At 42.0% G+C, this 15,248-nt stretch overlaps 1 protein-coding gene across 1 annotated transcript in view; it reads right to left on the bottom strand.

Moving 5' to 3' along the window:
* Positions 1-15,248, bottom strand: part of CATSPERE (catsper channel auxiliary subunit epsilon) — an 82,135-nt gene that overhangs the window by 60,412 nt on the left and 6,475 nt on the right. Inside the window, exon 4 of the mRNA XM_075126967.1 lies at positions 9,097-9,166. Coding sequence (XP_074983068.1) covers positions 9,097-9,166 — 70 coding nt within the window. The remainder of the gene's footprint in view (positions 1-9,096; positions 9,167-15,248) is intronic.

The following is a 15,248-nucleotide window of genomic DNA, read 5'->3' as shown; positions in this document are numbered from 1 at the left end:
ACTGAAGCAGAGACCGCGGTGGGTGGGGGGAGGTGTTTTCTGACCCTACCAAGCTTATCACTGCTGCACCACAGCCATTGGCACCTGCGACAGGGAGCTCAAATGACGCCCTCTTGCTCCCTTGCTTGGGCCAAAACTTTGAAAGGTCTCATTTCTGCCTTCTCCCTGTTCTACTCCTCTCTCATGGTATTGCTCTGCTACCTATCCCAATAAAGGAGAACAAACAACTTAAAATGCCTTGTTCAAAAATTTTAAGTAACACTTAACTTTCAAACGCCTGACCAGCAAATATAATTTTCCTTGTCTGCATAGTAAACACTGGCTTTTTTTTTAAGCTGCGTTCTCCACGGGCAACTGTTACAGGAACTGTTAGAAGTATGTGCAGAGCAACAAAAGCATTTGGAAAGAGGGTGATCATCTGATTTGTGCACATATATTCCAGAACAGCCTTTGGAGTTGATCCTGCTGAAATGTATCTTGAAAGGGCTTTCAGTTCATCACCTAAGTCACTCTCATCAATATCGCGCATATCATCATGTGTCAACACTGTCTCTAGTGCCCTGCATTGCTGGTGTAGGTCTTCTTCAGGTATAATGAGGAGTTTTGGAATATTATACAACATCCCAAATATACTGCTGTGTTCCTTGAGCTGCATGAAACATTCTTCAACTGACTGTATTGCACAATTAGCACCTGGTTAAAGAATTCAACTTTGCATTGTTGTTTGGGGTCTCTTATGGGATTATCCCGTGCCTCGTAATCAAAACGTCTTCTTCTTCAGTGACTTTTGTATTCTTGAATGGGTGGGAAAATAGCTTCAGTGTGAGGTTCCTCTGCCAACTTCTGTGCACTCTTCAGAACGTTTTGAAATCCCTCATCTGACCGGTAAGACTGTAGGTATGACTTTGCTTTGTCCAGTTGTTCCATTGCTCCAGATATATCAAGTTCAACACCTTGGAGTCTCTTGCTTACAACATTTATTTCAAACAGTATGGCATGCCACAACACTAAGCCACACACAAATATGAAATTATGTATGATTCTGGTGATTCCATTTCCCTCTGCCACTGTTCTCCCATGAACAGTTCCTGTCATAGCGTTATCCTCCATAATGGCAACTATGGCATCATCTATCTTCCCAATTTGGTGTTTGATAGACTTTATCGCCTCCACTCAACTTTCCCATCGTGTGGCACTCAGTGGTTTCAGTGTCAGAGAGGATGTTCCCAGACGTTGCTTCAAAATTTGCCATCGATGAGTTGATGCAGAGAAAAATACAAAGATGCTTTGAATGACATTAAAAAATTCAGCAGCCTCACTAGAAGCTGATGCTGCATCACTGACCACCAAGTTCAATGAATGAGAACTGCATGGCACAAAAAAAGCTCGAGGGTTTAACTCTTGGATCCGTGTCTGCACTCCTCTGTTCTTTCCTCTCATGTTGGCACCATTATCGAAGCCCTGACCTCTCATGTCAGCTATCGCAATTCCCGTATCTTCCAGCTTTTTAAGAAGCACATTTGTCATACCAGCTCCTGTAGTATCATCAGTGTCAATAAATTCTAGAAAATGCTCTTTGACAGTCACCACTGCAGGGACATTTTCACTAGGTTCTGTTGTTGTTACAAAATGCACCATTAAAGTCATTTGTTCCATATGGCTGGTGTCAGGTGTGCAGTCCAGAATAACAGAGTAATATCTTGCTGACTTCAAATCTGCCACAATCTTCTGTTTGACTTTTGTTGCCAGTAACTGTATGATCTCATTTTGAATTGTTTTTCCAAGGTAGTAGTGTTTGTACGTTTCTTGGGCGGTGACTCTTCTTAGATGCTCCTGGAGTACAGCATCAAACTCAGCCATCAGCTCCACAATTTTAAGGAAGTTTCCATTGTTTGGCACATACAGCTGACCTGAAATGCCACTCAGTGCTAGATTTTTGGTAGCAAGCATTCTCACAATGGCAATGAGCCTTTTCAGAACATTTTGCCAGTAAAGAGACTCTGATGCAATCTTCTCTTGATGCTGATCATCTATGGTGGCCTTTAACCTTCGTCTCATCGCAAGCTCTTTCCACCTATGGAAGGCTCTCTGGTGATTTGTTGCCTTCTCATGGCATGCCAGATTTCTAACCCGATTTTTCCAGTCCTTTGTTCCTGTAGAACCCAATGTGGCTGGAACATTAGACTGGAAGAGTTTGCAACAAAAACAATATGCAGCATTCTGGGTTTTTGAGTACATAAGCCATGGCCTCTCCACTTTGTCACCATTGGGGATTACACGCCAGTAATGTGTTGGATGGAAACTTCTATTTTCACTGTCTTTGGGGAACATGAAGTTTTTCACTTGCTGTGGCCCATGCAGTACAAGGAAGTCCCTCAGGCTACTGCTCAAGTGGGTCCACAGTCCTGGATCATCTAGACTTAAGGAACTAAACTCAGCAGCAGCTGTTTCTTGCGCCTCCACCACACTCTTCTCTGATCTACACTTTTCTTCAGGAATGTGCATGGTTACATCCATTTGAGATGGAGATATGGATACTGCAGTAGCTGCCAGGTCACCTGCACTCTGACTAACTGGAAAATCAGGCATCTCCTCACCAGTCACATCCTCACAAGGCTCACCGTGAACATTTGTGTCTATGTATCTCAGGAGGGCTCCTTCCTGCTTAGATAAAAAAGCTTCCTTTGCTTTCTTTCTTTCTTTCTTTCTTTCTTTCTTTCTTTCTTTCTTTTTCTGAATGCTGCCCCGGAGGGGCGTTTTCTTCTTTCACTCATGACTGCTGTTCTGTGCCAGCTATAGTGGCTCTCAACACTCATTTGAAGGGGACAAATAAGCAGGCTGGTAGCATTGCCTGAGTGAGGGAAGATATCAGCATCTTAAGGGCCTAACTGGCTCCAACTACTTCAGTTGACTGCCTGTTCAAGGAAGCAGCAGGAAACAGGAAGCTTCTTGAGAAGCTGGTGTTAATCAGTCCAGGCTCCTGGGGGTGCTAGAGAGGTACATCAGAGGCTCCTCCTCCTCTCTCTCCCTACAGCTCCTGCTGCTTTCTGTTATTCACTCTCACCTTTTCTCCTACCTGCCTGCTATGTCTCTTGTGCCCTTCTTCCTCCAGCACAGCACTCCACCATCTCTGTGCATCTAGAGCAGAGAGCATACATATGCACCAGCAGCAGACACAATTTTCTACACTCTGGGTCCTAGTGGCGCCCCCTTCCCCCTCCCCCCCCAGTCTGGCATCTGAGGCGGCCACCTCAGTTCGCCTCATGGTAAGGCCAGCCCTGCTGGGACCGCAGGAGGATGCTACCCAGGGTCCATGAGGGGACACTACTAAGAGACCAGGCACCACAGGGACATGGTCCATAGGGCTACATGCCCCAAACTAAAAGGACCACAGTAGGAAGTAGCCCAGGGCAATGAACGTAGACTCCCTGCTGGGAAGTCCCCTACTACAGGGTGATTTACACAGAGCCCTGGGCTGGGATGTGGTGGAATGGGACATCCTGGATCCCCCCTACCTGAGAGGCTGAGGCCCTTTGTCCACAGAAGCAGGGGCAGGAAGCCAGGTACTCCAACCACTAGGCTGACTGGCCCTCCAAGCCCCATCCCCTTCGCCCTGCAGTGCTCTTCAAAGAACTTCCATGATAGTTGATGCCAAGGTTTTGGTCAGCAGCCAAGTGGGCTCCATGCTTAAAGAAAGCCTGATCCCTAGTGAGTCTGTGATGGTATCCCACAAAAGGAGATAGCCAAGGTTCATGAACAACCTCAATGGACACAACTCTGTAGAGAGTTTTTAGCTTGCACGTTAGAGGGCCTAGACATAAAACATAGTGAGGACCCATGAAGAACAAAAAAAAAAAAAATTGATAAAAAGCTAAATTTATTTCTTCCCCTCTTTGGGGTGATTTAATGAGTATGTTTAAGTGTTCTTTATTGTATAAAACACCAATTGTTAGTAGAAACTTTTAAAATAACCACATCCCACTGAGCTCCCTCCTCCCACAATACTGTATATATTCTGGATAAAATAAAAAAATAACAATCATAGTCAAATCCCAGGAACTTCATGGCAAACTTAACCAAAATTCTGTGGCAAGATCCCTGCAATCAGTGGCATGCAAATGCAACAGATTGAAGATTCTGTGAACGGCACACATAAATTTAGAACTGAGGCTTCTACTTAACTAAATATGCAAATGAATAATGCATTCACTACAGTATCACATCACATTATTTAATTTGACATCTGACCCAATGTACACTGCTCCTAATTTGTTAACTTTCTTTGTATTGCAAAATTGGATATAAAAATCCCGAACACAGTATCATAGAAATGTAGACACCCAGAGCATCGGGTTGCATCCCTGACCATCTTGGCTAATAGCCACTGATGGGCCTATCCTCCATGAATTTATCTAATTCTTTTTTTAACCCAGTTATACTTTTGACTAGGGCTGTCAATTAATCACAGTTAACTCACGCGATTAACTCAAAAAAATTAATTGTGATTAATCACAGTTTTAATCGCACTGTTAAACAATAGAATACCAATTGAAATTTATTAAATATTTTGTATGTTTTTCTACATTTTCAAATATATTGATTTCAATTACAACACAGAATACAAAGTGTGCAGTACTCACTTTATATTATTAGTATTACAAATATTTGCACTGTAAAAATGATAAACAAAAGAAGTAGTATTTTTCAATTCACCTCAAAGAAGTACCATAGTGCAATCTCTATCATGAAAGCACAACTTACAAATGTAGATTTTTTTTGTTACATAACTACACTCAAAAACAAAATGATGTAAAACTTTAGGGCCTAGAAGTCCACTCAGTCCTACTTCTTGTTCAGCTTAGCGAAACAAGTTCGTTTACATTTATGGGAGATAATGCTGCCCGCTTCTTATTTACAATGTTACCTGAAAGTGAGAACAGATGTTCGCATGGCACTTTTGTAGCCGACATTGCAAGGTATTTATGTGCCAGTTATGCTAAACATTCATATGCCCCTTCATGCTTTGGCCACCATTCCAGAGGACATGCTTCCATGCTGATGACACTCTTTAAAAAAATAATGCATTAATTACATTTGTGACTGAACTCCTTGGAGGAGAATTGTGTCTCCTGCTCTGTGTTTTACCGGCATTCTGCCATATATTTCATATGATAGCAGTCTCGGATGATGACCCAGCATGCCTTCTTAAGAACACTTTCACTGAACATTTGACAAAACGCAACGAAGGTACCAATGCAAGATTTCTAAAGATAGGTACAGCACTCAACTCAAGATTTAAGAATTGGAACTGCCTTCCAAAATCTGATCGGGATGGGATGTGGAGAATGCTTTCGGAAGTCTTAAAAGAGCAACACTCCGATGACGAAACTAAAGGACCCGAACCACCAAAAAAGAATATCAACCTTCTGCTGGTGGCATCGGACTCAGATGATGAAAATGAACATACATTGGTTTGCTCTGCTTTAGATCGTTATTGAGCAGAACTCATTGTCAGCATGGACGCATGTCCTTTGGAATGGTGGTTGAAGCATGAAGGGACATATGAATCTTTAGCGCATCTGACAAGTACATATCTTGCAACATCAGTTACAACAGTGCTATGCAAATGCTTGTTCTCACTTTCAGGTGACATTGTAAACAAGAAGTGGACAGCATTATCTCCTGTAATTGTAAACAAACTTGTTTGTCTGAGCGATTAGCTGAACAAAAAGTAGGACTGAGTGGACTTGTAGGGTCTAAAGTTTTACATTGTTTTATTTTTGAATGCAGTTATATTTTGTACATAATTCTACATTTGTAAGTTAAACTTTCATGATAAAGAGATTGCACTACAGTACTTGTATTAGGTAAATTGAAAAGTACTATTTCTTTTATTTTTACAGTGCAAATATTTATAATAAATAAATACAAAGTACTGTACATTTTGTATTCTGTGTTGTAAATGAAATCAATATATTCGAAAATGTGGAAAACGTCCAAAAAATTTTATATAAATAGTATTCTATTATTGTTTAACAACACAATGAATTGCGCGATGAATCGTTCGATTTATCACGATTAATTTTTTTAATCACGCGATTAATCGCGATTAATTTTTTTAATCACTTGACAGCCCTACTTTTGACCTTCACCACATCCCCTGGCAACGAGTTCCACAGGTTGACTGCATGTTGTGTGAAGAAGTACTTCCTTATGTTTGTTTTGGCTATTAATTTAATTGGGTGACCCCTAGTTCTTGTGTTATGTGAAGGGGTGAATAACACTTCCTTATTCACTTTCTCCACACCATTCAAGATTTTATAGACTTATGTCCCCCCTTAATAAAATAGGTAATGATAATGGTAATGTTGATAATGAAATTTGCATTATTTGAGTTGCGGATGTGGCTTAGATGCCGGCCAGGTCACTGACAGTGTTCAGTCCCTTCCAGAGAAGTGGAAGTCTTGGGAGACAGGCCAGTCCTTGCCTACAGACAGCCCCGCAACCTGAAGCAAATACTCACCAACAACCACATACCACACAACAGAACCACTAACCCAGGAACTTATCCTTGCAACAAAGCCCGTTGCCAATTGTGCCCACATATCTATTCAGGGGACACCATCACAGGGCCTAATAACATCAGCCACACTATCAGAGGCTCGTTCACCTGCACATCCACCAATGTGATATATGCCATCATGTGCCAGCAATGCCCCTCTGCCATGTACATTGGTCAAACTGGACAGTCTCTACGTAAAAGAATAAATGGACACAAATCAGATGTCAAGAATTATAACATTCATAAACCAGTCGGAGAACACTTCAATCTCTCTGGTCACGCAATCACAGACATGAAGGTCGCTATCTTAAAACAAAAAAACTTCAAATCCAGACTCCAGCGAGAAACTGCTGAATTGGAATTCATTTGCAAATTGGATACTATTAATTTAGGCTTAAATAGAGACTGGGAGTGGCTAAGTCATTATGCAAGGTAGCCTGTTTCCTCCTGTTTTTTCCTACCCCCCCCCCCGATGTTCTGGTTTAACTTGGATTTAAACCTGGAGAATGGTCAGTTTAGATGAGCTATTACCAGCAGAAGAGTGAGTTTGTGTGTGTATGGGGGTGGGGGGGATGTGAGAAAACCTTGATCTATGCAGGAAATAGCCCGACTTGATTATGTAAAGAGTTGTCACTTTGGATGGGCTAGCACCAGCAGGAGAGTGAATTTGTGTGGGGGGGGTGGAGGGTGAGAAAACCTGGATTTGTGCTGGAAATGGCCCACCTGTTGATCACTTTAGATAAGCTATTACCAGCAGGACAGTGGGGTGGGAGGAGGTATTGTTTCATGATTTCTGTGTGTATATAAAGTCTGCTGCAGTTTCCACGGTAAACATCTGATGAAGTGAGCTGTAGCTCACGAAAGCTCATGCTCAAATAAATTGGTTAGTCTCTAAGGTGCCACAAGTACTCCTTTTCTTTTTGCGAATACAGACTAACACGGCTGTTCCTCTGAAACCTGACACAAACCAAAAGAATCTTCAGCGCTGTTGGGCTCAGTTTTCAGCCTCCTTCCTTTCAGGAGGACCCCACCTGCAGCAGCTCATCTTAACACCCACCCACCGACAGGTTCATGGTAAAAAAACAAACTAATAGTCAGTGACAGGCCTAATCTCCCACAGGGAGGTCCTAGCAGATCACAGTCTTTAGTCAGCTCCTGGCTCTCCCTAGGCTTCTCACACAAGGGAGCTGCCAGTCTGTTCTCCTTTCAAGTCCATTCACAAACGAGCTCTCTCCCTTGTTCAAGTGCCCCCCCCCAAGACTGAAAGCTCTGCAGGATAAGAGGGTGGAGCTGTTTGAGCCCACATCATCCTATTAACCTTGGCCAATGTGGTGTTTGTATACCACATCACACACCTCAATATAATGAATAGGGGCTGTTCAGACATCTCTGAGCTATTGATTCAGTCTGTTAGCACACTCAGGAACACATCACTGCATTGGTTACACTCAGCTGACATTTGGAAGGTTTCTTTCACAACCATTAGGGCTAGAAAGATTTGATTCTGGAACAATACTATGAAGCTAATCATAGAATCAGTAACATGGGACTGGAAGGAACCTTGATAAGTCATCTAGTCCAGTCCCCTGCACTGAGTCAGGACTAAGTGTTATCTAGACCATCCCTGACAGGTGTTTGCCTAAGATGATAATAAAAACCTCCAATAATGGAGACTCCACAATCTCCCTAGGTGATTTGTTCCAGTGTTTAACTACTCTTACAGTTCGGAAATTTCTCCTAATGTCTAACCTAAATCTCCTTTGCTGCAGTTTGAGCCTATTACCTCTTGTCTTGTCCTCAGTGGATAAAGAGAATAATTTATCACCCTCCTCTTTATAACAACCTTTTACGTACTTGAAGACTGTTATCGTGTCCCCCATCAGTCTTTTCTTCTCTAGACTAAACAAACCCATTTTTCCCCCAATCTTTCCTAATAGATCATGTTTTCTAGACCGTTACTAATTTTTGTTGCTCTCTCTGGACTTTCTCCACTTTGTCCACATCTCTCCTGAAGTGCAGTGCCCAGTACTGGACACAGTACTTCAGCTGAGGCCTGATCAGCGCTGAGTAGAATGGAAAAATTACTTCTAGTGTCTTTCTTATAGCACTCCGGCTAATACGTCCCAGGATCATTAACATTTTTTGCAACAGTATTACACTATTGACTCACATTTAATTTGTGATCCACTGAAGTGGACTCTGTGCAAATACTGCAAAATAGAATCACAGAATCATAGAATATAAGGGTTGGAAGGGACCCCAGAAGGTCATCTAGTCCAACCCCCTGCTCGAAGCAGGACCAAATCCCAGTTAAATCATCCCAGCCAGGGCTTTGTCAAGCCTGACCTTAAAAACCTCTAAGGAAGGAGATTCTACCACCTCCCTAGGTAACGCATTCCAGTGTTTCACCACCCTCTTAGTGAAAAAGTTTTCCCTAATATCCAATCTAAACCTCCCCCACTGCAAATACTAGGGACACATGGACCTGACTACAGTGCACTATGAATTTCTCATAGTTATTATTGACAGCTTACCTCATTGTCAACTTTTGGTCTAATTGTGTGAGTTCCAGGAACTGGACAGTTCAGTGTTGTTGTAGGTGAACTACAGTAATTAAAAAACAAACAGCCAGGTATTTAATACTAATTAACACCAGACTGGTGTTCTGACTGGTCCATTCAGTCTTAACTTTGACTCAGGACCTAATTCCTCCCCTATCTCCATCTTTCAAACTGAGCAAACCTTTCTCTTCCTTATTCTCCAACAATTTTTTTTAAATGTACTATCATTAGATTGCCCGTTCAGTCCAAAATCAATGTGCTCAGTTTTTTAGCTTAGCCTTAATCTACACACTATTTCAGGTAGAGCTGATATTTTTTATACCATAATAGTTAAATGAGTACAATCCCAAGTGTGAACCCAGTTATGCCAGTGTATAGGTGCTTTATACCAGTATAGCTTATTCCCGTACACTTATGAGACAAAAGCTGGGTCTACACCTAAAACTTAGGTTGACCTAGCTACCTTGCTCAGGGCTGTGAAAAATGTCATGCCCTGTGCAACATAATTAAGCTGAACTAAGCCCCATATAGATACCAAAACGTTGATGGAAGAATTCTTCTGTCAACCTAACTACTGCCTCTCAGAGAGGTGGATTTACTACAGTGAAGGGAAAACCCCTTCCATCACTGTAGTAAGTGTCTATGCTACTGCTGCAGCTGCACCATTGTAGTGTTTGTACTGTAGATATACCTGCAGGGATGGCCTCACCATGAGGCGAACTGAGGTGGCCGCCTCAGATGCCAGACTGGGGGGGGAGGGGGAAGGGGGCGCCAATAGGACCCAGAGTGTAGAAAATTGTGTCTGCTGCTGGTGCATATGTATGCTCTCTGCTCTAGATGCACAGAGATGGTGCAGTGCTGTGCTGGAGGAAGGAGGGCACAAGAGACATAGCAGGCAGGTAGGAGAAAAGGTGAGAGTGAATAACAGAAAGCAGCAGGAGCTGTAGGGAGAGAGAGGAGGAGGAGCCTCTGATGTACCTCTCTAGCACCCCCAGGAGCCTGGACTGATTAACACCAGCTTCTCAAGAAGCTTCCTGTTTCCTGCTGCTTCCTTGAACAGGCAGTCAACTGAAGTAGTTGGAGCCAGTTAGGCCCTTAAGATGCTGATATCTTCCCTCACTCAGGCAATGCTACCAGCCTGCTTATTTGTCCCCTTCAAATGAGTGTTGAGAGCCACTATAGCTGGCACAGAACAGCAGTCATGAGTGAAAGAAGAAAACGCCCCTCCGGGGCAGCATTCAGAAAAAGAAAGAAAGAAAGAAAGAAAGAAAGCAAAGGAAGCTTTTTTATCTAAGCAGGAAGGAGCCCTCCTGAGATACATAGACACAAATGTTCACGGTGAGCCTTGTGAGGATGTGACTGGTGAGGAGATGCCTGATTTTCCAGTTAGTCAGAGTGCAGGTGACCTGGCAGCTACTGCAGTATCCATATCTCCATCTCAAATGGATGTAACCATGCACATTCCTGAAGAAAAGTGTAGATCAGAGAAGAGTGTGGTGGAGGCGCAAGAAACAGCTGCTGCTGAGTTTAGTTCCTTAAGTCTAGATGATCCAGGACTGTGGACCCACTTGAGCAGTAGCCTGAGGGACTTCCTTGTACTGCATGGGCCACAGCAAGTGAAAAACTTCATGTTCCCCAAAGACAGTGAAAATAGAAGTTTCCATCAAACACATTACTGGCGTGTAATCCCCAATGGTGACAAAGTGGAGAGGCCATGGCTTATGTACTCAAAAACCCAGAATGCTGCATATTGTTTTTGTTGCAAACTCTTCCAGTCTAATGTTCCAGCCACATTGGGTTCTACAGGAACAAAGGACTGGAAAAATCGGGTTAGAAATCTGGCATGCCATGAGAAGGCAACAAATCACCAGAGAGCCTTCCATAGGTGGAAAGAGCTTGCGATGAGACGAAGGTTAAAGGCCACCATAGATGATCAGCATCAAGAGAAGATTGCATCAGAGTCTCTTTACTGGCAAAATGTTCTGAAAAGGCTCATTGCCATTGTGAGAATGCTTGCTACCAAAAATCTAGCACTGAGTGGCATTTCAGGTCAGCTGTATGTGCCAAACAATGGAAACTTCCTTAAAATTGTGGAGCTGATGGCTGAGTTTGATGCTGTACTCCAGGAGCATCTAAGAAGAGTCACCGCCCAAGAAACGTACAAACACTACTACCTTGGAAAAACAATTCAAAATGAGATCATACAGTTACTGGCAACAAAAGTCAAACAGAAGATTGTGGCAGATTTGAAGTCAGCAAGATATTACTCTGTTATTCTGGACTGCACACCTGACACCAGCCATATGGAACAAATGACTTTAATGGTGCATTTTGTAACAACAACAGAACCTAGTGAAAATGTCCCTGCAGTGGTGACTGTCAAAGAGCATTTTCTAGAATTTATTGACACTGATGATACTACAGGAGCTGGTATGACAAATGTGCTTCTTAAAAAGCTGGAAGATACGGGAATTGCGATAGCTGACATGAGAGGTCAGGGCTTCGATAATGGTGCCAACATGAGAGGAAAGAACAGAGGAGTGCAGACACGGATCCAAGAGTTAAACCCTCGAGCTTTTTTTGTGCCATGCAGTTCTCATTCATTGAACTTGGTGGTCAGTGATGCAGCATCAGCTTCTAGTGAGGCTGCTGAATTTTTTAATGTCATTCAAAGCATCTTTGTATTTTTCTCTGCATCAACTCATCGATGGCAAATTTTGAAGCAACGTCTGGGAACATCCTCTCTGACACTGAAACCACTGAGTGCCACACGATGGGAAAGTTGAGTGGAGGCGATAAAGTCTATCAAACACCAAATTGGGAAGATAGATGATGCCATAGTTGCCATTATGGAGGATAACGCTATGACAGGAACTGTTCGTGGGAGAACAGTGGCAGAGGGAAATGGAATCACCAGAATCATACATAATTTCATATTTGTGTGTGGCTTAGTGTTGTGGCATGCCATACTGTTTGAAATAAATGTTGTAAGCAAGAGACTCCAAGGTGTTGAACTTGATATATCTGGAGCAATGGAACAACTGGACAAAGCAAAGTCATACCTACAGTCTTACCGGTCAGATGAGGGATTTCAAAACGTTCTGAAGAGTGCACAGAAGTTGGCAGAGGAACCTCACACTGAAGCTATTTTCCCACCCATTCAAGAATACAAAAGTCACTGAAGAAGAAGACGTTTTGATTACGAGGCACGGGATAATCCCATAAGAGACCCCAAACAACAATGCAAAGTTGAATTCTTTAACCAGGTGCTAATTGTGCAATACAGTCAGTTGAAGAATGTTTCATGCAGCTCAAGGAACACAGCAGTATATTTGGGATGTTGTATAATATTCCAAAACTCCTCATTATACCTGAAGAAGACCTACACCAGCAATGCAGGGCACTAGAGACAGTGTTGACACATGATGATATGCGCGATATTGATGAGAGTGACTTAGGTGATGAACTGAAAGCCCTTTCAAGATACATTTCAGCAGGATCAACTCCAAAGGCTGTTCTGGAATATATGTGCACAAATCAGATGATCACCCTCTTTCCAAATGCTTTTGTTGCTCTGCACATACTTCTAACAGTTCCTGTAACAGTTGCCCGTGGAGAACGCAGTTTCTCGAAGCTGAAGTTAATAAAAACACATCTACGCTCCACAATGACACAGGAGAGGCTGGTCGGCGTTGCAACCATCTCAATAGAGCATGAGCTGGCCCAGACTGTGGACCTTCCAGAAGCAGTTCAAATCTTTGCAACCAAGAAGGCACGGAAAGCACCACTTTGATTATTCAAACTGTTAAAGAAGACAGTGTTTACTATGCAGACAAGAAAAATTACATTTGCTGTTCAGGCGTTTGAAAGTTAAGTGTCACTTAAAATTTTTGAACAAGGCATTTTAAGTTGTTTGTTCTCCTTTATTGGGGTAGGTAGCAGAGCAGTACCATGAGAGGAGTAGAACAGGGAGATAGCAGAAATGAGACCTTTCAAAGTTTTGGCCCAAGCGAGGGAGCACGGGGGCGTCATTTGAGATCCCCACCTCAGGTGCCAAAATGTTGTGGGCCAGCCCTGACATACCCTAAGCTGTACATCACAATATAAAGCACCTTTATATCAACATAAATGTGTCCATATGATGGGGTTGCACTGCTTCAACTATATTAGTTTCTCACTGATATATTTAAAGTGGAATAAAAACTATATGTAGACAAGCCCTTTGAGTGTGCTACACCCTTATAAAACACACTACATTTAAAATAGCTGTCTACCTATTTCGTATCTCAACACCTTTGTAAGACACACTGTGGTATGAGAGATCTTTCAGCTGCTCTATTCTGTGTATGAAATACAGCATTAAGAACACTGCTGTGCCACCACTATCTGAAGTGAAGGAAATATCAAAATTAAATGATCTAAAATTAGGTAAAAATTGGAGTGGTTACAGTGCATCCTAATATTAAGATGCATATAGATGTACTAAGAAAATAAGCATCATTTATATTTATAAGAATTTAATAACTAATAAAGACAGTTTTAAGCAGTTAGGGCCAGGAATAATAAAATGGTAGTTGCAGGTAATCAGAGCACAAAGATTAAAGTGGCGGTCTTGGAGTAATTTGGCCTATAGCAAGCTGGCATGCTGAGGTTAGATAAAGATTACTCCAAAACCTAAAGGGAGCGGTCAGTCAGGTCAGGTGCAGGTTTTCAATCAGATCCAGCTTTGATTGACAGATAGGTTTAGCGGCTTTAATTGGTTCATAAGAATGGAGCAATCAGAGAGAACTTAAAGATGATTGGAGGAGAAGTATGCTAATGATAAGGATTGAGGAAATAACCAAAGTAGGCCAAAATCATATATAAGGCAGAGAGCTGACAAGTTTGGTGTTGGTGGTACTGATGTGTGTGAGTGACTGGAAGGAAGAGGTTGTCAGCAGGAGAAAAGTCAGAAGAAGCAGGAAGAGAGAAAAATCACTGAAGAGGGAAGAAGGCGGCTAGATTGTTGTGATGGATCAAGAAATCACCTCAAGCAACAGCGGCAGTAGCGCAGAAGGGGTGGCAGAGGTGCGGCAGCAGCAGACAGAGAAGAAGAGCAGGAGTTTGGCACTGAGACAGACAGGGATCTTTTGACAGATCAGAGGGAAAAGAAGACTGTAGAAAGTAAGCATGAGACCTATGGTATAAGAAGGAGCTAGGACATATGAGTGTGTTTGAGATACTAAAGTTGGATATATGTTACTATGTATAAAAGTTTAGTGCTTTAATTAGATTTGCTGTCAGCATCCTACATGTGATTGATCATGACATGTAGAATGTAACCACTTGGAGCCATTTCCAAATGTATGACATTGCAGTATTGAGTACTTTAATGTGAATACTTGTGCTAATAGAATTTATGTTTATGTTTCTTGATATATGTTTTTGTTCTTTTAAAAGATTTTATTGTATCAGGGAATCTTGGTACATTAAATAAAGAAAATTTTTGTTTTCAAAGATTACTGCCTGAGTGTCAATCCTTTGAGCCGAAGGCTATATCCATGTCTTCCCAAGCATAAACAAAGTTAGTCTGTTCTGGGGAGTTTTCTGAAGGTCACAGGGCAACCCCTAGTAAAACTCTGGCAATTCCTCTAGGATGGGCCATCTCCTTTCACCTACCAAAACAAACAATTGACAATTGAGTTACTGAAACAGGCAAACCATTGTGGGGGTGCCTTAAGTCTGGATTTTGGAAGTAACAACTGCACTTTGCATCTGGATTTGAATTTGCAATCTAATGATAATACACTCACATTAACACACAGATGTATATGCCTGAATGTGCAATCATTCAAATGTTTATTTAAATATGTGATATCTGATTGTACATTCAAATAAGCTTACCAATACAATAATTTCAAAGACATAACACATATAAACACAAACACAGCAAGATAGACAAATTAAAGCTGCAGTGGAAACCACAACTTTTTATCTGACTTTTGCTTATCAAAACTTTCAGCCACAATGCTGCATGAGTATAACTTTTATGTACTCCCGCTATACTGTAGATAGTGTTGGATCTCAGTGCTATGCAGATAATAGCTGTAATACATCCCTCTGTTAATTTGAAATCTTTTTAAAGG

This window comes from Caretta caretta, chromosome 3 (genome assembly GCF_965140235.1).
Source record: "Caretta caretta isolate rCarCar2 chromosome 3, rCarCar1.hap1, whole genome shotgun sequence".
NCBI classification, from domain to species: domain Eukaryota; kingdom Metazoa; phylum Chordata; order Testudines; family Cheloniidae; genus Caretta; species Caretta caretta.
Note: the sequence above shows the minus strand (reverse complement) of the source record. Positions and strands in the feature narration are given on the sequence as shown.